This window comes from Strix uralensis, chromosome 20 (genome assembly GCF_047716275.1).
Source record: "Strix uralensis isolate ZFMK-TIS-50842 chromosome 20, bStrUra1, whole genome shotgun sequence".
Classification (NCBI taxonomy): Eukaryota; Metazoa; Chordata; class Aves; order Strigiformes; family Strigidae; genus Strix; species Strix uralensis.
The window spans coordinates 14,099,533-14,123,647 of record NC_133991.1 but is presented as its reverse complement, the minus strand read 5'-3'; the positions used below and the strand labels follow the sequence as shown (position 1 = coordinate 14,123,647).

The window sequence follows — 24,115 nt, the reverse complement described above, 5'->3', positions numbered from 1 at the left end:
ATGTTCCTTATTAGGCACATGAAAAATACCATAGGTAGACTAATTTTCTAGGTTGAGCTGATACCACAGCATCATTAACTGCTTCTTTCAATTTTGCCAAAATTGCAAAGCAGTCTAACATAACAGGTCTGAATTCTGGTGTTCCGCTAGTGTCCAGAATAACGTCCTATGAAGAAAGGCTGAGAGAGTTGGGGGGGTTCAGCTGGAGAAGAGAAGGCTCTGGGGAGACCTTAGAGCGGCCTCCCAGGACTGAAAGGGGCTACAGGAAACGGGGGAGGGACTCTGGATCAGGGGGGAGGGATAGGACGAGGGGTGACGGTTTTAAACTGAGAGAGGATAGATTTAGATTAGATTCAAGGAAATGTTTTACACTGAGGATGGTAAAACACTGACACAGGTTGCCTAGAGAGATGGTAGATGCCCCATCCCTGGATCACAGTCAGCTTTGGATGGGGTCTTGAGGGACCTGATCTAGTTGAAGATGTCCCTGCTCATTGCAGGGGGAGTTGGACTAGATGACCTTTAAAGGTCCCTTCCAACCCAAACTCTGATTCTATGTTAACTCCACTGAGGCTTTATCTAGACATAGAGTTATTTTAGCATAACCAAAAGTGGATTTTAAATGCACCTTACATAAAGCAATGCCAACTTTTATTTTGGACACAAACCATCTCTGTAAGCCAGGCCGGGTTTAAATTAATGACGCAAATTGAGCCACATGTGGGTTAGTTTTATACCTAATTACATGTATTGAAGAGTTTGCACTGGTTTTGAGCGTATGTTTAAACACTTGATTGGAAATGTCACACAAAGGGAGAAGTGATGAAAGGCATCCATCCAGTTACTGTACTTTCAAGGATGACTTCCCTGCTGCAGGAAGCTATACGCAGACATAATTCTAAAAAGGAGGTGATGTCTCTGCTGAAATTATTTTGAAAATCTTGCAAAGAATTGATTGATCCGGCCTTTAAAAGTAGGATCAAGTGGCCAATAAACCACCTTAGATAGTACTGAATTTTGGATACAGCGCAGAAACATTAGAAAAGCCAGGAAACACTCCATCTGTGTAAAACATATACTATGCTGATTTAATATATTGTTCTCTTTATCACTCATGCTAAATACGTTTACTGTCATATATACACACACAACCTGCATTTTTTTAAAACTAAAAATAATAAAAATCCAGCAGGGGGCATACATTAATTTCAGTTTAATTATACAACCTAATAGTCATTATTCATATATAGATCAGACTTCTTTTAATGCACAAAGCTGTAGGTTTTTCTAAAATTATGTCATAGCACCATCTCCCTCATCTTCTTACATGTGAACCACCAGCACTTAAAATCAGTTTACAGTCTTCCACTCCCCTGCAATCAGTTTGCTGGCAAGTACCAGGTATCTTTACCATCACCTCTCTGAAGTGGGAAGACTTTAGAGAACCTGCACAAATAGCTTTTGGGTCTTTGTGAAAACAAGCTAAATTACAGAAAGATTGTTAATTCCCCCTGGTGAATTTGCAATAATTTCACTCTCTACAACTTCCATTATATAACTATTTGCTACTAGGCGTAAATTGGCTAAGCACTTACCTGTGTCTTTAGCACTTACATCACACAGGAAAATCATCTGTGACTTGGGACTGTGAAGGAATGAGATGTACAAAGCCAGTATTGCCCCTCCCGTAGCTATGATGGAACTTGGCTCTGCTAGTAAGAATGTAAATACGCATATTGCGTGTGTCAGTGGACAGATTTCTCATCATGCTTACTCTAACCACTTCTCCAAAACACAAGTGCGGTGTGTTTATCCTTACAGTGCATTTGGTGAAGCAACAAGTGCACACTTACTCCTCAGAATTATAGTCATTCAAGACAAAGTCAAAAACTGAAGACAGTGGCAGTCACATGACAAATAGGAACAGCACACCCAACCTCTACCCGCTTGCATTAAAGCTGTGAGATTAGCAATACCAACGATCCTGCTAGTTTGACCAAGTATCCTTCAGATACTTATACTGTGTATTTAAAAGTCTTTCAAGCTGTTTCCATAGTGTCATAGCAACAGCCTAGCTACACTTCAAACAGAACTTGATCTGGAGCTTCAGCAGTTACCTTATACTTTACCTTTCATACGTTTTTGGTGTTTGTGGGGGTTTTTTTTTCTGTTTGTTTTTTTTTTTTTCCTGAGACTACTAACAAAGTGGTTGCTTTAGTCATGGCTTTTTAAATAATCTTCACTAGAAAGGGAGGCTGAACTAAAATCCTATTCCAAATGCCACCGAACTGTACTTTTTTAAACCGAAATTCAGAGCACAGCATCATGACTAGAACAAAACTCTTCTAAGCAAAACCTCTGCATTCTTTTCACTGATTTTACTTTGTTATCTGTCACTTCACTCTAAAGGAAAGCAATAAATCTGAATAGCGTTTGACATATTTTATTATAAATGGTCATCAATACAGAACCAAAGTCATCTTTATAAATATCTACAAAAAGCACAAATGCAGGTTAAAAAACATTCTCTAGCATGCACAGAGAGCTTGTGGCTTTCACTTTTGACCTTCTATGAGCCTGTTCTTAAGAAATAATTTTAAAAGGTGGGGTTTTTTTCTAAAGTATGCTTTTTCAGTGGTTTTAACATTCACTGTGAAAACAAAGCTCTGTTGATTTACCAAAGATAAATTTACTGGACCTTTTTGACCAGTACATCTGGAATAATCCCACTATATTGTGGTTTTAATGCTAATTTAACTGAAAATGGAAACTAGTCCAAGGCATTTCAGAACTCCCACATCTTTCATACTACTTTGGCATATTGCCCATCCACCTCAGAGTCAGTGTGAGGACTGAGCAAGTCGTAAAGACTTCATTCCTGTCCCCACTGGGGAGTTGCTGTTCCCCAGAGTCCAGGTCAAAGCACACGGTTTTGCTTCTATTACAACTGTTCAGAGGATTTTGTAACTTGCTAGCTCCTCCCCTTCCTGTAATCCTAAATCATGCAAACACACAATCTCACACAGGAACAGCTCCAGCTGTTGCTGTTCTTCGTGATCAAGAAATTAATCCAAGACTGTCAGCAGAGGCTTTAGCAAATCACTTCAGATTTGACCATTACAGACAAACGCTGTTGTGTAACATGGTAGTTATCTGTTGTCCCAGTCAGCAGGTAAGAGGCTATGCTCTCTTTCTGCTTTAAGAGAACAGAATGCCTGTTTGATGTGTGTGTGCACGTGCATGTATGCTGGAGGGTGTAGGGCTGGAGGAGAAGCAATACTGCCTTAGTGGTGGATTACTCTAGGTTATTATTTGCTAAACGGAATTTTCCTTGTCCATCTGCTATTTTGTGCTATGCTCAACAGAGAATTGAACTGAAGGTGCTATCTTCTAGAGTTTTACCTGCATTTGAAGAGGGAACACCTTCACAGCAGAGTTACCTGTCACTGCATAAAACTGTGTCCCCAGCCTAACAGAGATCAGAGCAGCAGGTTAGCTTCCTGTGATCTTTAAACACAAGAATATTAAAAAATCCAACCTACTACTAGCACCAGAATGACAGCATTTGCCTTTCCCTATGTTTGTCTTTTTCAAACATATTTCTGTATTACCGACATGCTGATATGATCAACACTTTGGGGCGCTGCTCAGCAACACTTCAGTCAGCCAGCCACGCAGTTGAATGTAAGCAAAGGGACAGTAAAAAGCAAGAAATAACACTGTGTTCCATTTGCAAAATGTCACTCTTGCAATCAGCATGCTGTACTTGACCCTTCCAGCTGGAGAGGTGTCGATGGTTTTATTCAAAGCGTCGTAGATGATTGTACAGAGACTGGACATAGGTGAAGACACACATGGGATCTGGCTTGTGACCCATCATCATCATGTCATCCACTTCTATCAGACGATCGCAATGAGCCATCTTCCTGTAGTAGTAATAAAACAGATACAGCACATCAAGAGTTAAATCTAAGGCCTGTAACTACTTCCAAGATTCATTTGCTGCTCTGATTTGAGCATCACTCAGGCATTTAAGAAATCCTGAGGTTTATCAGCAACATTTCATTTCACAATGAAATGGTCAGGCTCAGGTTGGAGATTGTTATTTTTGTGACCATGTAATATTCCTGTTCTTTCCCTCTCTTTGTCTATACTGGGATCTGATCCAAAGCGCTGTAGGATTGTTTGGATGGTTGGTTTTTTTCCACTGACTGCTGTTCACATCCCTGATATCTGTAGCATGTAGCCCAATCTCACATTCCTCTGCCCAGGTCTCAGTAAGCAGGGTCATGTGAGTTTGCAAATCAAGAGTTTTTCTGGTTATTATATAGGAAGCTCCAAAAGAATGGGAAAACATGAGAAGGGATGAGATGTGCTGATGAAGGCCCATGTGGCTGTGGATTGTTTGTTCTCCACCATGCCCATATCTTCAAGGTGTGAGCAACTTGGACAATGACCTGGAATGGTCAGGTTGGAGAGCAGAAGCCTGACACCTGGACCAGCAGAAAGGAACAGATCTGCTGAGGCATAAGACGAAAAATCACAATCAGAAGGGCAGGAAGCAATCTGATCAGCAGAGCTGGTACTGAGGTGAATAACAGTAACTGAGAGAAGAGCCTTTTCTGGCACCAGAAGAAAACAGTTAGTTTAAAGACAATCACCGCTATGAAGTAGTCATTTCTGTAGATACCTCGTACCTGATGTTTCTTACTGTTGTGTGCATGCTGTCTTTTGTTCTCCCCTATACCTACTGTCATACATAAACTGAGATAGAAGAACACGGCAACTTTCCTTTGAGAGTTGTAGTTTTACTTTAGAGATTAACCACCTAAAAGCGTCATAGAATCTCCTTCAACTCACTGACAAGCAACAAAATTTTTTATATATATGTATGTACATGTGTGTATAAAGACCTTGTAATTCCCAAATGAATTCCTTTGGTAGGGGCTGTAATAAGGAGAGCCAACATTATGCTAAGCATTTTCAGAGCTTTTCTCCGGAATGGCAAACGGCAAATCCAGTTCTGTAATTTATTGCTTTATTTATTAAAAATAAATAAATAAAATAAAAGGTGCTGTGAAAGAAACCCAGAGCTTCAGTGTGGTGGTATCAGTGTTTGAAGCTCTATCAGAAACTGCAGGAAACTTTAGCCATGTATTCCCACATCCTGTTAGTGTTTGGAAAGAGTGTTTTAAACCCAGCTGCATACCACCTGGAGTGTTCTTGCTGCTTTGTTTGAGTTGTGTAACAGTAAGTAAGAATCATATTGATACTGGGTCAAAAAAGTTACTATTTCTAGATGACAAGTTCACACTCATAATGACTTAAGTTATCATTTAATTGCCTGGTATATTGCATCAAAAAGGATCAGGATACTGTGATTAAGGGTATTTGCTCTGTCTGTTTTACAAAAATGCAGTTTCCAGGTTGAGGTATCGAGAAGCTCTCAGCCTTGATCTAACTCTACTTACACTGAACTCAACCTTCATTCTTGTTCAACCAAAGCAACGTACAGACAGAGGTGAACCCTCCCAAAAAACCCAATTCCAAAAGTTAACCTACTTGCTCCCTGCTGTTCAGGGGTCACGATTTTTCCAGAGAGGCTGGATGGATATATTAACATGCCTCAAATTCAAATTGGGTATCAAGCAGGTGGGATTGGGTAAGAAACTACAAGTTGTATGTCCAGTTCCTATGGACTGTCAGTAAACATTGGATGCCTTGTGCTCTATGAACTCAAATTTTTTTTTAAGATTGATATTGGCAAATTCATTAAGAATCATTCATTACTTCAAGAACAAAATAATAATAAAACAAAAAACGAACAGAGAGGTTTCTTCCCCTTCTGTCCAAACATAACTCATGAGGCTGATTTCTCAAGTTTAGTGTGTCAGTGCTAAGGCTGGTGAGAATCACAGAGGTGAGAAAGCAGAATTCAAGTATTGCCTAAAGACTGTGACCTCTGATTTTAGACTGCCGAAGTCTCCTGTTCTATGCATTCTCTATGCAGAGCTTTATTATCTTTTTTGGCATGACACATGTAAGCTAGCGATACAGGATTTACAAGAAAAATGATTAAACTCTTTACTACTGCCCAGCCATGTTAGACTTGAACTGGAAGCACTTCAGAGATCTAACGTCATACTCACTCTGCCATGGTGAAGGCCAGCTCAAAGTTCCGCTTGCGATTAGCTGGGTCAAGCTTATTATAATCAAAAGCTTCAGGAAAGAAAGAATGCACAAGAGCACAGAATGCCATCCCATCATTCCAGCTTGAGGAGAAGTTCTGGAGATCAATGTGCTGTCATGATGAAAAAAAACATGCATGTTAATGCAGCATGGGGGAACAGGGAAGAGCAGGTGCTTTTGCTCACTGCATATTTCTGTCCTTCTCTCCCACTAACCAAAGCAACAGAGCACAGGCTCTATGGTTTTCTTCCCCTCTTTATCTGTTACATTATTTGTATTCTGAGAAAAAACAGCACTCTCAGCAATGAAAGCCATTTGCCTGAAATGCCCAGATGCAAAGCAGACACACAGTCAAGGTCCAAAGCCCACTGAAAATACTGGGAAGAATTTTTGTCAACATCAATTGGCTCTGGAACAGGCCCAATGCACCAGCTCAGGATCTGTGGATACCAAGGACACCGCTTATCCCCATGAAGTATTTATAACTGAAGTTCATTTTGTGGCGGTCAGTAACACTAGATAAAGACTATACTTGCTTGCTTTGCTTTTCAGTAACGCCTAATTCAATACCTGTTTACACACAGATAGCTAGAAATATAGGAAGAATTATACCTACTGCAAAACCCAATTCTGAGAACAAATGCTTACTGTTACTTTCAACTGCCACAGTGAAAAGAAGCATATTTGGGCTCTTGTCTCATGCTACTTTCCCATCATATAAAATTCAAGCCCCATATTTTCTGATAAGCAATTTTCACTAGTTCTGCTTATATATACTGTAATTTAGAGTTCAGCAATAATAATGCACATTTTACAATAATGTTGAAAAACATTTTAAAAAAATAAGAAAAAAAATTTCTTTCTCCTAGAAATTGCTTTGGCAATTGCAGTTTAAGGCCAGGTAAAACTACTAAAATTTCAACTGCTGAATTCTTTTAGCTACGCTGATGTTACCTCATAGAAATTAGCTCACTAACACTGTGTGATTCAACCTCAAGCATTTACTACAAATTCACTTGTGTAGAGAGTACTTTGGTCTGCTGTGTAGCAAAAGGGCCATAGCATACTGGCAAAATGTTACTCAGATCTTGCCAAATATAATGAGAATGCCAAAATCACACCTGCAACTAAGAAAAGAAGTGTGAGTGTATACTGAAGTCTATACCCATAAGCACAAAAATGTAGGCTTTCAGACAAACACTAATGCACTGCTTTAACAGACATACAGAATCTCACTCATGCGATTTCTGACTGTCTTGAAGTGCTGTTCATACAAACAATGATGTTTGCGTTACCCACACAAAACTTGATGACCTTGAGGAAGTTAACTCATAGTCTGGCATGTTTATGTTCAGTTTTTGAGTATGCTTTTTTGGCAAATTGTCCTGAAAAAGAGCTGAAAGTGCTAGCATGTCTTCACCTTGTATCCTATGGTTTTTGAGCGACACCAGTCTAACAGAATTTGTTTAATGCTGCTAGCGCTGGCAACCGCAAAACTCTGCGACCTCTTCAGCTTCACTCTAGATTCTCCTTTTCCTCTGAAAAATTAAGGGAGACCAGATTAAATTACATTGTAGAAAAACTTGTCAGCAACATCTGTGCAACCTTGCCCGGGTCAGCCCCTGTTCAGGTGATATTTGAGCAACACACTGCTGAAACTTCAACTTGTTGGTTGTTCAAAAAAACTTAATTTTCATTTCACTAAAGCCAGGATTCCAAGACCTCTTCTATTTAAACCATACCCCCGTCATAAAGAACAGTCCATGCTTTTGGTCCTTAATGAATGGCAACAGAAAGTCACTAGATTCCCAGTCTCTTATGATGATGGAGAAGGCAGCTTTCACAGCACTCTTTCCTGATAAAAGGCACCTGCTGCTTCAGCTGAACAACTCCAAAGACAGAGGGAATCTGCAGCTGTGAATTTCGAGGGCTCAGTCTGTGAAGTCAGCAAAGCTGTACATGACCTCATATTGTCCCTTAGCTTGAAGAGTCCTCCCACCCAGCTGTCCTGTGCTGGTAATAACTGACAAATTAGTTTCCCATTAACAAACCCATTCTGGAGACAAGGAGTGTGACATACTTTCCACCACTGTGTTCAAATTTCTCAAGAAGTGCTTTCCTGGCCTGTGTTCCTGTAGTCCGTGGGAGCGTCTGAGACCTCACCAGTTCTCGCCTCCTTTCAACTTGGTGATGTACAGTGGTAGGTGAGGAGTGAGAGCTGGGGGTCACATCACAGTAACTGTCAGTGGCACTAGAGAAACAGAACATGAAAAGTATGTGGTTAAAGAAAAAAGTAACTCCCTGCAGCGTCAGGAGTCAGCATAAAGGTCCAACTGTTGACTACCCTAAACCTCACAAAACAGCTGTTTCAAGAGGACCTCAATGAGTCAAAAGCAATTGAAGTCAAAGTTTTATTGACAGACAACAGCACTTAAGTATAGAGGAATCTAAGGTACTTCTATGAATGAGACACAGCTGGACAAGTCCTAAATGATTTGTAGCACTGAGTAGAACAACAATTAAACACCTTTAAGAAAAAAGAACAGAAAAGAAGTCATGGCCACACAGGAGCACTAAATCCCTTTAATTTCCAACTTTGGGGTTCCTGGAGGGTAAGTCACATTTTAAAAATGGAACTTGAAGAGTAATTCAGGAAGTACTTTTGAAATTTTTACTTACAGTACACAGGATCCTGAGCTCATGTCAGTGTTGCTTCACTGACCACAAGCTGGTAATTTGATCAAGAAATACAGGATTGTATGTTAATTTGTTTTTATCTGAGCCATAAACCACTTCATCAGCATTAATGAAGCCACACATTACATTTGGAAATGTTCCCCATGACAGAGATGGGGAAACTGAGGCAAAGAGCAATGACATCAATGTCACACATTAATTTCTGGTACAGATGGAGGTCAGATCTGACAGCAAGTTCTCTAGGGTGCTCAGTGTATGACGACTCAAATACTGACGTGCTGATGTTGGAACTAACTCAGAAGAAATATAATGCCTAATCTGGGATAATTTTTAAGGCAGATGCAAGCCCAATTTAAGAGATTTAAATTGGCTGCCCTCCCATTTTTCTTGATGGACATTTTGCATGCTGAGGATGCCTGGATATGCCGGTAGTAATTGTGATACCATGTAATCCTATACTAAGCAACTGTGACTCCAAGTTAATGAAGGATGTGAAGTAGTCCTCAGTCCTCAGCAAGGCATTTATCTACAAAGTAAACTCCAGGCTAGCCAACCTGAGGATATTTGATGACAGTCATATGTTGGCTTCCAAAAATAAGCCCAAAATACAAATTTCAACACAGCTGAGTGTTTTTAGAAGAGTTTTCAAAGGGTCTGACAACTTGCTCCTCCTAACAAAAATCCACCACTGGCACTGAGAGTTTTACTTACTAACATCGAACAATGTTGAAATCTGCAATTATGCCAGCTTTAAAACGCTCACAAAAGATTTTTATCCCTTCCCATCTCTGTTCCACTTAGCCCTCAGGAAAGCTCACAGTCTTTAATGGGCTTCAAATACAGCATCTGGGACTCACCTGTTCTCCAAGCCAGCAGAACACCTGTCCCTTGAGACTGTACTGACCACAACAGCCTAACAAAATGTCAGGAAAAAAGCATACCTTTCACTAGTTTTGGTTCCACTACTCGTCCCATAGCTCACAGTTGAGACAGACTTAGTGACAGAAGTGGTATTCTCTGTATAAAAGCAGGAAAAACAAAATGCATCAGGGCAGAAACTTCTTTTATCTCCTTTCCTCATACACTTTCAAACCATTTCCTGATAGATAGCCATGCACTGATTTTTACTCACCACAGTGAAAAGCTGTAGACCTCTAACTTGCAGTATGAGCTAACAAGCTGGGGGAAGGATTTTCCCCAGGGGTCCAATCTCGCTGCAAAATTGTTGCACTGCAGCGAGGATGGTGTAAACATACCAGAAAGGGCTGTGAGAGGATGTCTTTGATAAAACTGCACTGGGAAGGTTGGATCATTTCAGGCGGTTGTGCAGACCTCAGAGGAGGGTACACTGTCATGGACATTTCAGTGAAAGGAAGAAATGGTGCTACAGCTAAGCTTGCAACAGTCATTCTGGCAGACATAAGGAGTTCTGAGAAGTCTGCTATGATTGGGAGTGTAATTTAAGTTACCTAGTTTCTACCAGGAAACGTTTTCGTTTGTAAAGTAGAACACACTCCAAAGGTTGCAAAAGCAGCTTAAAACCAACTTTGCATCTTCCTCTCCCCACCTTTTGTGCTTTGCCTCTTAAGAGCCCAGCTCTGGACTCCCAGCTATTCTCTGTAAATGCAGAATAATGGGAGTAACTTGCCCAGTTTTAACACACTAAAGCCAAAAGCTGTTGCACAAGTCAGCAACTCATTTATTGAAGGCTCCTTCTATACACAAAGAAGAATAACTGGCATTTTAGAAGCAACCCAACCTGGTCACTGTCCAAATTACTCTCTGAAAATGCTAAACTTTCCCCACTGCTTATAGAAGGGATATAGATCAAATAGACTTCTCACGTAAAACACCCTGGTAAATGCCAGCATACAGATGTGACAAATTTGGGACCGCAAGCAATTGCCAGATATTTGTGCAAATCTCAGAGGTTTTAAGTTGAGGAGTGTGACCCCTAAGTCTGGAAGAGCTACATCTTTGCTAAACTGACACTTGAGACCACTGTGAAAGGCCAGTACATTGTGTAGATAGTAACAGCTTGATGACATCAATCAGAAGTACTTTTGGATAGAGCTCAACCCATCTATTTCAACTGAAATCAAAAATCCTTAAGGCATTTTGTCCTTTGACACATTAATGTATCAAGGAGACTATTTACTGCTATTCTGCTCAAAGGAATTTGCTTCAACATCCATAGGGTGGGCCCACCACCTTCCAATTGCCATTGCCTTGCATTCAGTCACAGTCTTCACTTGGTCAGCTCACTCGGTCAGCTGAAACCTTCACCGCTCAAACTGTCTGTTCTGCCACAATTATCTGGCACCTACTGTTTCCACTGCAGAGATTGTCTATACACATGTATACTGCTGGGCAAATAAGGGTAAGTAGCCCTTGCTTTGAACTGATTGAGAATCTGATAGAGCGGAACAAGTTTCCATGATGCCTGGGAAACTAAATCTTCATGCAGTCTTGTCAGTAGTTTTAATATTGCCATGTACCTACTAATAGGAACTACATGCTCAGTTCTGAATCCCCCAGACATGGAGCATTTTGTCTCAATTTGTGTTGTGTAAGGCTACGCTGATAGGAATGCTCACTTCCAGTGGCAGATGAGCCCACTGTTCTCACTGTACTTGAATTCCAGGCCTTCACTGAAACAGCAGAAAAGACCAAGGAAGGCTTTGTTACATTCTTAGCTTCAATAAGATAAAAATTTAAAGAATAATCTGCAAATTATCCCTATCTCTTGATGGCAATTCCATCTGATCTCTGTAATTTCTGACCCATATATATAGCCTAATCTGTAAGTGTCACTATCACTAAATGTACATGAAATACAGCTCAAAGATGAATGACTTTAATAAGAATTAAATGAGATTTCATTTTTTTTAAAACTCCATTTAGATATAAATAGGATTCTGCAGTCACTCTGACTTGTGTATATGTGTCAGTCTGCTGTTGGGTCATTCCTCCCTTCAAACGACTGTTGAACTCATTAGTCAAATATCTGCCTAACTTCTCAAGGGGCCTCAGGTCTTAAAGCATTAAAAACTCCTGCAAATTTCATTAAAATGGCTGGTCACATTGAAGAGATACTTATTTAGTAACTGTGCTAGAACTGCTGCACTATGAACTCAACTATATTAGCCAGCAAAAATTCTCAGCAGATGTGACATTACAGCCTAAAGTTCCACCTAGGACACACAATATTCTAAATCTGTGTCCCACCATGGGATATGCAGCCATCGAATTGAGGTTTCATCATTACCACTAGGTCACAGGACAATCCCCATAGCACCAGTTTCTTTAAGTAAAGAAATGGGACACAGCTTCAGCAAACAAATTATTTTTGTCTCTTTTACCTGACTGGTTGGAAGTTTTCACTGCCATCACATTTTTGCTCTTGCTCTGTCCCAGCAGGCCAGCAGATGTGTTAGTTGTTCCTGTTGAACAGGTGGTCTCTCCTGAAAACTTCTCTGATATCCTGGTTACTGCAGTAACAGGAAGGTGGGGCATCTGTAAGGTGACTGCAGGGGCATGGGCTTCAGGGGAAGAGTCTGACATGTGAACAGAGAAGAGTTCATGGGAGACTTTTTCCTGAACTAGTGAACAAAAGAAAAGGAGGGAGGAAGTAAATTTATTTGCAGATTTCTAACACAGTTACAAACCAGTTTCCATGCAACAACTTTATTTTACAAGTCACTGGAATTATTCCACCTAGTTCTCCCTGTGGGAGATTATGCCATTTACAGCACGCTGCAGAAAGAACCCTAGTATAAGTGATCCTTGCAGTGATCACACCTGTCCTACATAAATCTCAGCAAGAACAACTTCTTCAGAGCACTATATCTACTAGCATCTGCATTTGATAAGCTCCTCCTCTTCCTCTGTGCAGCCCCTGCCTCCAATCTCCTGCCATGGGTCAGGAGTCAGCATTCTTTTTCTTTACTGCTGAATGCCTCAGTTTTTTCTAAAATGGAGACAGTAAGTCCTTCCTCCACTGAATGATGGAAGCAGACAGTTAATTTGCAAAATGTTTTGGGATGCAAGGCTACAATGGCACCAAGAATAGCAGGCCTTATTATCACTAGTGCCCTAAGATAACGTGACAATAATAGTTTCTAATTTGTAAAACACCATAGTGCATGCTTAACAATAAACAAAGTTTAAAAGCTGAACTCCTAATTAAATTAGGAAGTAAAGTTAAACGGTATCAGTGCCACAGTACAATATCCATGCCGAAACCATAGCAGATTCTAATGCTTCCAACATGTGAGAGATGCTCTATGACTGCCAGGATCAGGTATTTTACAAGTAGTGCTACTTCATCTCACGCCCTGTTCCTACCTGATGAAGACTGATGCCCATTTTCAATGATGGAAGAACTAAAAACTCTTCTAAACTCAGGTTTGTGGTGGTCATCCAGGTCTACACTCTGTCAGAACAGACAAGAGACAGGACAGCTAAATTTCAAACAGCAGAAAAAGGTGGAAGAATATCCAGAACCACCTACCAAGAACAGGTCCTTCCTTGTGCTAGTGACCACAATACAAGAAGGGAATAACTATCTAACCCCAAGAGCTGAACCTGGAAACCAAGTACTGGCAATGCAGGACTTGTACCAATCTTCACATATTTGTCCTCAAAGACCCCATGCACCTAGGAGGGCTCTTCCGTGTGTGTTAGGTATCACCACCCACTCTGAAGGTGATAACCAGAAGACTCCACGCAGTAGCGTAGAGATTGAGGTTGCACAAAACACTTAATACTCTGCATTTTTTTTCTGCTTGCTGCAGAAAAAATGACATTCTGATAACGTATTGTAAAAGCATTACATAAAATAAGTATAATCCTAGAACTTGACACCTGCATTATACTCTGAAACTTCTGTAAGGATATTTTCTTCTGGGAAAAGCACCAATTTTTCCCATAGTGTTTGCAATATAACTCCAGACAAATCAGCCAAGAATTTTTTTTGGTGGTTGTTTTTTTTTGTTGTTGTTGTTTCGTGGTGGGGGGCATGCAAAAAATCACGAGGAACTATGTGATTTTTGGCTGCAGGAACTAAAGAAAGAAGAAAGTGCTTCACAGACACACTATTACTTCAACTAAAAAAATGTAGCTTCCAAGAAGCAGCATATACAAGCAGTAGAGTGAAATTTGCCAACACAAAGTCCATGAAAAAGTTTTGGTTGATTCTAGACAGATATCCAACTACTAGATTGGCCAAAAATTTTAATAAAAAATAAAGAAAAAAAATCTGTAATGTGCCATTATAAACATAATCCAAGATTCTTATAAACTCAATCCAAGCAATTTTTGGATTTTTTAGAGACAGAAAGACTGAAGAGATACTGAAGAAGATTTTATACTTAAAATATACTTATACTAAGTATATACTTATACTTAGTATAAAAACAACAGAACAAAACAGAAAAGGAAAGAGGCAGAGTGTATACATGTAATAACTTAGTTTGTCTCTGCTTTTCGTACACAGGAAGTATGGAGCAAACTGGTGGTTTGAATTGACTTATTTATTCCACAGCTTCATCACAAATTATTAGAATAATTTATTTATAGGGTGGAAAAAAATATCTCATGTAAAATACAGAAAGCATATGATCAATTCAAGGTAAATCAACAAAAATAGTTTCTTGGAACTTGTCTGCTGCTTACCATGCATCTGTTAATGCTCACCCAAACTTAACTAAGAACACCAGACAACAACATTAATGCACCTTAGGAGATTTTTTTAAAAGCGTTTGATCTTGTTAGATGCTGCAGAGTGCACAGACTGGTTTAATATCCATTATCTGAGATACTAGAACTTTCATTACCTCAAGTAAAAATCCCAGTCAACTCCTGGTAACTATGATCTGAGATCTTGCTAAGAATTTGTTAATAAGTATTAGATTACAGTAAGACAGCCTAAACACAATTTCGTCATAGATTATACAGCTGTGGGCTTAGATACTGATCCCCCTAGATATTTGTCAACCTCCAACCGATTTCAATGGAACACAGGTCTATGTAGCAGAATTTGAGCTACATGCATGCACTACTAAAGTTGAGAAAAATCCTTCTTTAAGGAACTAACTTTAAGGTTGGCCCTACACTCTCAGATCACAATCGGTATCCAGGCTTTTCAAGACTACAGCATAATTTGGAGAAACCATTAAAGTGTGGTAAAACCCCATTAACCTGACTTCAAGATGAGGACCTACCACCTTGTAAGCAAGTGTCTTACGAAGATATATTATGGTAAAACACAGAAAGGAATGGTGGCAAGACATGAGATACTGTGAACTATCTTTAAGGCTCAGCTTGGATGGTATATTTTAGTATATTGGGTTGTACACTATTTTTTAACCTGGGGTCATATTCTCATGTGAACTTTTTATATGCTAGGGAGGAAAAGAGCTAGGATCACCTGAATATGATTTTCAAACAGAACAATACAGAGTTCAGAAGAGGACTGGAGACTTCCTGAAAACATGGAAAACGTACTCTCAGAAAAGAAGACTTTTAAAGGGTTCTCAGCCAGGAACTTTCATTTAATTCTCTTGCCTAGTTTCTCAATGATCTTCCTGGGATTATATACGCACTTACGTGCTCCACTAGATAACAGCACAGAGGTTACATGATGAGTCAAGACGTTCCTTAGTCTGTTTACCACTAAGATGCAATAAGAGAGGTTGGGTTTTTTTTAAAAAAAAAAAAAAACAACAAAAAAAACCCCAACAAAACCACCACCACCAAAAACCACTCAAACAACCAACCATGCACACCACCATATATTGGCACAATATTGCTTATAGCCCCATTAAGAAGACTAAGGGTTTTCCACTGATGTCAAATGAAGACTTTAGGTGCACTCAAGATAGCTGGGACTTAGAATGTCCATTCCACAACTAGATTAAGCCTGCCTTAAGATACATTGCAAGGTCTACAAATCAAATCCGTAACGAAGTTCAGTATATCAATCCAAACAAGTAGAACTTTTGCTTCATTTTAATTTTCTTCTCATTTTAAAAGAAAGGAAAATAAACAAGACTGGGGAAGTTGGAATGTTCAAAACTTCTCACTCCTTCCCAGCCTCTAAAACTTTCTTACAAGTAAAAGCACTACAATTCAGCTCTCTAGGCTCCACCGATTTTTGTGGTATCTCTCTTATTTAGAGGCTTCATTACAGACAGGCTTTCAGAAGAGCTCACTTTCAACAAAGCTGCACTCTTCAGATAGTTACTCATCTTAGGTCTGAAAGGAGTGATGAGTTCTTTTGGAAAGCTAGACTGCAAACCTTTTTCACAACACATTTTCACAACTTCTTTAAAATAACATTTGTGTCCTGATAATCAAAAATATTCTTCATTTCCATACCATCTGCTATCCTCACATGCTTCCATATGCGCACAGTCTGACTTACTGCTGCTAAACTGGATCTGTCATTGTATCCAGATATTTTAATTTGTAAAAATAAAATTATTTTGAAACTTTTCAATCTGTCAACAAGAAGGTACTATGCATGAGTAAATGCAGTTATCACCAGCTGTCAGGATTAATTTGACAAAAGTACACCACATGTTAATTATACAAACCATGGAGAACCAGGGGTTCAGAACTTTTATTGCTGTATTTAATGTAAATGAGATCCTAGTCAACAATTACTGCCCATATCCAGAACTGAAATGTAAAGCACAGCTAATGCAGCTCCCTAAAACGTATCTGTGGCACACAGTTAGAGCTGTTTAGCCATTCATGTCAGCCATTATGACCTGAATGTGACAAATGCCTGTGGAGACTGTAAACATAAATCTACTTTATAAGCTGGGGGGGTGGGGACGAGCAAAACAGCCAAATGAGGTGGTCATTGCAAAGATCATGTAGTATCCTACACAATGAACTGGCTTCCTAATGCAGTGACAGGTGCTGCATTGATTTATTTTATGCAAACCTGATTACCATGCTAGCAGTGCCGGGGAAGAAACTGGTATCAGGTAGGAGGACAGGGAAGGCCCATGTGCTGATAAAACACAGGGAGGATCTGGGATCAGATTCTACCATACATTTAGCAGTGTCAGGCTAAAGTACTTTAAAATCCACTTTTTTTGGAGATGCTAAGCTTCTGACAAAACCATGTGTGTAATACTTCCTCTGTCAATGCTGGCTACATAGTTTATAAATAGCAGAGGGACAGGTACCTGTATCTGTGCTTAATAATGAGAGTACTCATTTGTATAACTCACGTAACAACAACATGACAAATAACTGGTGAAGAAGTTGAAGACAAGAAAGTTGATGCTAATATTTTGCATGTCTTACTCAGGCTTGCTCTTAGAACTAATCTCTCTGTAGCTCAGAAGTCTCAATGTAATGTAGGTTGATAATACTTTCCACAGTTGTAGGGCTGCTGGAATTCTTCCTTCACTGCAAAGAAGTTAGACCTTGGAGATCCATAACTGGATGCTGCTACAAAACAGGCAAATATCGTAACCCAGTAGTGAAAATCCCACACATTCAGAAAAAGTAAGCACCAGATCATGAGATTAGAAAGAAAGGAAATACAGTTTTTATTTCCTCTCTGAGACTCTAAAGTGCACATCTGTTACGTCTTCAAGCTTTTGCCTGCAACAAGATGAAACTGTAGAAGAATGACAGACAAACAAGATTCCTCTCTCTCAAATGAGAGATCTCAGTCATCCAAAGTCTTTCATAAAAGCACCAATTATCAAAAAGGTCATGATAAAAATCACTGGATCTAGAAATGCTGTTTATCTGTGAGAGGTACCTCCCTCGTTACACATGCCGGATGAAATCGATGCTTCACTTTCGTGAACACCAAAACCACTACTGACTTCTGCAAGGCAAGGCTTGACAATCTGTTCCTTGCATATAAAGAGACCATTGATACATCAGAAATGGGAAATGATGAGACATGTGAGAAAAGACTGCTAGATGCCAGCAAGAACTGCACCACATTTACCCCTTAATTCTTTTACTAGAAAGCCACTGTCCATCAGATAATACAAATATTCTCTATCTGTAACTGGCCGTGCAACTTGAAGAAAAAGCCTTGAACGCCATGAGGAAAGCTTTTGCACATGGAGTAATCTCAGAAGAAAAACAATAGAAGCACTTTTCACAGAACCTTTCTGAAGCAAGGCGGGATAAAAATGCACAGCAAGGAACAATTCTACCTTGGCAGCTTCAGCAGGTGCTCATGGTTATGTCACAGTGAATTAAGACAAAACAAACAACAACAAAAATGATCTAGATAAGGATCAAGGCAACCTTGGAATGCCACCATTCCAAAAGGACATTTGCAGGAAGTGTAAGGGAATAATAAGAAGGAAATGGAACTATCAGACTTCCTTTTATCAAATACAGGAGTTGAGATGGTTTAGAATCGTAGTATGTAATTCCAGGTGACTGCTGTATCACTTCATCTCCCTACCTGTATACCCCAGGTCATTATGTCTCATGCAGTTACTCCCAGGCTGACTAACTGTTGGGTGCCAAGAGGTCACCACAGAGAGATACCAGTGGGCAATATTTATTTAGATTTTCCCCGGTGGTCATAGCCAGCTATTTGTGTCTCTGCTGCTTTGATCACTGCAGGCAGGTTCTCTGCAGAGGTCTGTCCACATTGTACAGAAACTCTTCTGACAGTATAAAAACAGAACACCCTTACAGTATTTTTAGTCCTCCCTGTTCACAAAGGCATCATGCTCAACCACAAACACTACAGAAAGATCATAAGTGATAAAGCTCCTGCCAAAATTTAAGATCTGATCAACAACAAAGGTCACAACTCTTCCTTTCTAACAATCACAGGCAGGTAGGAGGAAGACCTCAGTGACTGCAGAGGATGACAAACAGCACCAATCTCCTCAGTAGTGCAGCTCTGGCTCCAGGATTCCCCTTTAAAACTAATTCTTCAGACATACCCTATTTTCCACCTTTGCAAAAACAGCTCTCGGATTCTGTCCTGGTTAGGGAGTCAAATTAAAGTTTGGCCTCAAAATACTAGATGGACTCACCTCCAAATCACAGTGGCTAATGGCTGTTCAAAATTTCACCTAAATCAGCATTTAGACTGTTGTATACCAAAATTCAAGGACAGCATAGCAGAGATTGCCTGAAAATTAGATTTAAAAGGAGATTTGTGTCCTTACTTCTGAACTATCCTTGGAACTCCCTGGCTTAACTTTTTTCAATCAAATTACCTCAAAAAAATTATCTAGCAATATTAGAAAATAATGGTTCAGACACTGAAGATGCTCAGAATCTCCAGTATCCAACCTGCAATCTGCAAAAGATAGTCTTAGCTCTTATCCCAAGTATTTTGCTAGAAATGTTGAAGGCAACAGAATCCAGCCTTTCGCTGGGATAAAAGCTGCCTTGACCGCACAGTAAAAAGGAACTCAACCAATAAATCTTTTCAGGGGCAGAAGAGCACATCTTGATTTGCTACTATTTCCAGGTCAGTACTACTTACTCCTTGTATCTCACCAGTTTTACCACAGGAAGTTGTTTATCAGAAAACATACACAGTGTCATTTATGGTATGTTTCAAGCGCTTTGGTCATAAAACCAGAAACTGCAAGCAACTGAGGGAACACTTTATTCATTACAGAGAATATGGGTCACCAGCACAGCCACGAAGGCTTGCTCTGTAGCCATTTGAGCACAGGCACATCAGGGCCTTACCCACAAAATCATGTTTTCACTGCGTGTGTTTGGTGTGTGTAGCTCTAGCTGCATCTCCCATGGTTCTCAATACTGAAATTCCTTCTCGGTCATCTATGTTCACTTGGGAAGTTGTCCAGCCTTCTGGGGAAAACCGCTGGGAGGGCACTGAAGAACTATGAGTACTTAAGTGATCTTCCCTGAACCCTCAAAGTAAAGCAGGAAGGTTTAAATCCAAACAAAAGCTCATTCTGTGCTTTAACACAAAGCGATACCTAAAGCTGGGTATTGCCATAACCTCGATGCAAAACTTTCCACAGAGTGTGAACTACACAGTACAATATAGGCAGTGGTGATGGAGCAGGTGCGATGATGTGAGGGGCCACACCCCCTCACCCCTTCCATGTTGCTCAGCTCACTTCTCTTTCTTGCAATACAAACAAGTGTGGATGGCTCCACAGAACAAAAAGGAACAGATCTGAAAGTTGCGTCTAACCTTTGTCACATGGGGGAAAAGGCAGCAGTTGTCATGACTATGTTGACACAATGCATCAAGCAGTAGTTTTACCTTTTCACCTGCCTCGCTGTGGGAAGCCCTTATGGCCCCATTCTTGAGTCAGTAGGAATGAAAAGGGCTGGAATGCAATACAGGCTCTCTGCTTATTCCCACCAATTGAACTTTGAGTGAATTTCATTTCCAAGCTTTTATTTTTCCATCCCTAAAGCCTGGATAGACCACAGACCAGCTTTTCATGCTCAAGCAGTCTTAAAGACCCCTTAAGACATGGCTTAATCAAGATTACATGAAATAGGCTGTCATCTGTGAAAACCATGTCTCTAGTATCTCAGTTTTATGTTGACTGAATCAGAGTGTACTGTCTGGCTGTCACCTTCTGGTGTCAAGAACTGTACAGGAGCTCTCAACTCCTTCCACAGGGCTGGACACATAGAAAAAGCATTACACAAAACTCCTCAGTGACAGATGAGCTTCCGGCTAACTGCAGTTTCCATGCACCGAATTACGAGGCTCCACTATGCTGCAGAAAGAGTTTTAGCACTAGGAGGAATATGTGTGTTTGTGCTAGTGTAGGTCATGGAGACCACGACAGCTTGTCCAAGGCGAACTTCTCAGGGACAAGCTGCAGCGGTGCAGGATAGCAGTGGTGCAGCAAAACTGTCTCACTGTAGGATGCTAAGTTACTATCTTAGGAGAACATGTTACTGTCTGCTATATGCCGAGCTTGCCAACTGGCAAACCCGCGTTGCCGGCACACAGATCCCCCTGAAACGAGTCCAGAAAGGATACACAGATGTTCACGTACATATGCATATTGACAGCTGGGACTGCCTCGGCTTCTCGTCTCACTTTTAACCACACTGAACCGAAAGCTCGCTACACCTCTAACCAAGGTCCCGGCTCGACCCGGCAGCGCCGTCATCAGGACCACCTCCCGGCGGTATCGAGGGCCAGGGCCGTTTCTCAGAGCACCTCCCAAACGCCCGCTGATCCTGCCCTGCACCAGAGGCCCCGCGGCCCCACGCGCTCCCCCGCGCACCGTCCGCCCCCGGCCAGCGCTTACCTGGCTCCGGCCGGTGACCGCCAGTCTGGCGTGGCTGGAGAACCCGCCGCCGGCCGCGCCCTGCCCCGCAGCGCCGGGCCCCGCGGCCGGGGGGCTCCCCGCCACCTCGGCCGCCCACTCCCGCGGCAGCCCCGCCGACCGGCCCAGGGCCTCCACCTGCCGCGACAGGCGCTCCAGCTGCGCCCGCAGCCGCCGGTTCTCCTGCTGCAGCTCGGTGACGGTCTGCGCCAGCGGGCTGGCGAGGCGCAGCACCTCCTCCACCTGCCGCCCCACGCCCTGCTTGAACACCCGCACGTCGGCCTGCAGCTCCCGCACCGCGCCCCGCAGCGCCTCCTCGTACCGCCCCAGCGCCTGGCAGACGCTCTGCGCCTCGCGGCCGCTCCCCTCCTCCACCTCGCCGGCCATGGCGGCGGGGGCTCGGCGGCCGCTGGCGGCTGGCGCCCGACCGGCTGGTCTCCCCTCGCCGCCGCTTCTCCCCTCGGCGGGCGCCCGCGGCCTCCTGGCGACCCTAAGCCCGGCCCCACGGCCGGCCCCCGCTCACGGTGCGGAGGTGGGAGCCGCGCAGCGCCCGCGCCGCGCCCGACGGGGGGGAGCCTGGGGGGTGTTCGGGGGGAGCAGGGCGGCCCCGCTCGCCTTACGGTCTCTCAAGGCGCGGGGGATGTAATTCCAGGAGGCAGCGGTGGAAGAGGGAGGGGAAGGGGCGGGGGCACCGCCTCGTTCGCAGCTGCTGAGGGGGCCGGGGGTGGGCTGTCTGCGGGCGGGGCCGCGGGGGAGCCGGGGGCCGGGCAGGGGACGGCGGAGCGGTGCACGTCTGGTCTTTCCCGGAGTGCTCGGCCGGCGGTGCCGCAGGAACCGCAGCGACTCTGTCGCGGGGGGGAGGGGGGCGCCGAGGCGAAGGGCGGGGGAACAGAGACAGAAGCGCAGGCGCGCGCTGGGGCCCGCGCGTCCCCTCGCGCACCGGCCGTGCACGCGCCCGCCACGCGCGAGCGTTTCCAGCCGTGGGCTGCGGCTCCGCGGGCGGTGACGGGCAGCGGCGGAGCCGGGCGGACGGTGCTGCGCGACCAGCGCTCGGGCCTCGCTGCCTGCTGCGGCACAAGGCAGCACCTCGGCCCTAAAAGCCTCACAGGAAAAGGAAATCTGGGTGACATTTTAAGCAAATTTACACCATCCGTTAGCCTACGTGTGTTCAGCACTTTACGTCAGGTAGCTACAACTTTTTTTGTACAATACAATATTTACTATATTACTGAATCATTGCCACTTCCTCTCAGGAAGTGCACATGCAACACTAATTCCCTTACACACACATTTACAAGCATGTCTAGACTCCCAGATGTTTGCAGAACACTACAGAAATAGTCCCTGCAGGTGAGAACCCTCCAGGATGTAAGCAGGCCAAAGATGCACACCGTAACTTCATGCTTTTTGCATTTGCTATTTTTCGTATGCACAAACTTAACACTCCTCTGCGGACATCTGTGTGTGTATTTGTATGTAGTACCCATTTATCTAAGCTGCTTATAACTTTAAATACCAATTTACCTCTTCCTTTTTCCCAGTACCACTGTATGCATCCGTTTTCCTTGCCCTCCCCTTCTCTCACCCCAAAATCTTTGTGGGACCTATTTTACAGCATTGAAACACTGCTGTAGAAAAATGACAATGTCTTACAAGGTAATGACTGCTTTCTTGCAGAAAGGAGTCATCATTTTAACAGTTGTCAACAGTTGTTCTCTTAACATGCAGCAGCAAATAGCTGAGGCTGTAAATCTAAAATGAGCTGGAAAAGTTGGAGAAATTCCACCTTGACTTTTAACCCCACCTCCAGGCTGCAAAGGGTTTAAGTCAGTATATGTGTAAAACCCTAGAGCAATAATAACAGAAGTCAATTACCACTTGCTTATAGGTAATTTCTTAACATATACGACCTTATCTAACAATATTATATATGTATGTGTGTGTGAATATTAAAGTTGACAGCTCACAGCTATCAGCTACTAGCTAATGGTACTAATACTGCAATTCTTTAGAAAATCTTCCTCCCTCCATGGTAAAGATTTCCATTTTTACAATATTTTTTAATTACTAAGGAAAGCCTGTACTTTTTCACAGAATATTAATCTAGTTGAAAGTTCAGTTTTCTGACAAAAGGTGTTTTGAAAGAAAATTTTCAACCCACTCTCAGCATGGTCTATCAGAGCCAAGAAAAACAAATAATTTGCTGTTTCCAGACTCAGTAACTACAGAATAATCATACATAAAAACCTAGTATTTTAAAAACTGCCTCTCGTTTGTGCATTTAGAACAATTTACAGTACAGGTTAGGATAACAACAGTTCAGATACTTCCTAATCTCACAGCAAATTTAAGTACAACTTTAACTCTGTCTGCCCTGCTACAAATGAGGAACTGGCATCATTCTTGGGTAGTCTAAAACCACACCCACCTTTCTGTTCCCATTTGAAATCTCCTCCTTTTGAGCTCTTGCAGCTGGACACAGCATGGGAATGTATTAGTCTTCAAAGGTCTCTCAAAATAGATAGTATTGTAACTAAACAGCAGAAGCGAAGCCCAAACCAAATGATACGATTTAAAGATGGAAAGACGACATTCAAATTCTCAAGAGTTGAAATTTACCTAAGAGATTTTGATGCCCAAATTGCACTAGGAATTTGATGTTCAGCTCTCCTTCCCTCTCTCTGTCTCAGTATTGGGTACTCTTTTTCTTCAATAAAATCCTATCAGGAAATAAGATTTCTTTTGAAGTACAAGCAATTAAGAACCTCTTTTCAGGTATGAGCCACAGCCCAAAGACCAAGATCAATGGGTGTTTTTCTGTTCATGGGGTCTCAATAGTTCCCTAAGCACTCATGTTGACCACTTTCTAGAATCACTCTGGTGTACTAGAAAGAAAGAAAAACTGTCCTAGAACAGCAGCAACAAGTTTCATTAAACCAAAC

At 42.0% G+C, this 24,115-nt stretch overlaps 1 protein-coding gene across 1 annotated transcript; it reads right to left on the bottom strand.

The window, feature by feature from the left end:
* Positions 1 to 2,427: 2,427 nt before the first annotated feature.
* On the bottom strand, positions 2,428 to 21,726 carry LOC141952446 (smoothelin-like protein 2). Its single transcript, XM_074889858.1, has 8 exons — positions 21,156 to 21,726; positions 13,234 to 13,321; positions 12,249 to 12,488; positions 9,828 to 9,903; positions 8,270 to 8,440; positions 7,610 to 7,727; positions 6,150 to 6,301; positions 2,428 to 3,926 (listed from the first exon to the last, which is right to left on the bottom strand). Exons 1-8 carry the CDS (start codon positions 21,558 to 21,560, stop codon positions 3,800 to 3,802), a joined length of 1,377 nt encoding a protein of 458 aa, XP_074745959.1. The 5' UTR covers positions 21,561 to 21,726; the 3' UTR covers positions 2,428 to 3,799.
* Positions 21,727 to 24,115: the final 2,389 nt, after the last annotated feature.

Coding starts and splice junctions, on each gene's coding strand:
- LOC141952446 (XM_074889858.1), bottom strand. CDS start 21,560: ATGGCCGGCGAGGTGGAGGAGGGGAGCGGCCGCGAGGCGCAGAGCGTC. Junction 12,489..13,233: donor TGGGCATCAGTCTTCATCAG/GTAGGAACAGGG, acceptor TTTGTTCACTAG/TTCAGGAAAAAGTCTCCCAT. Junction 6,302..7,609: donor CAAAAACCATAGGATACAAG/GTGAAGACATGC, acceptor TCATCATGACAG/CACATTGATCTCCAGAACTT.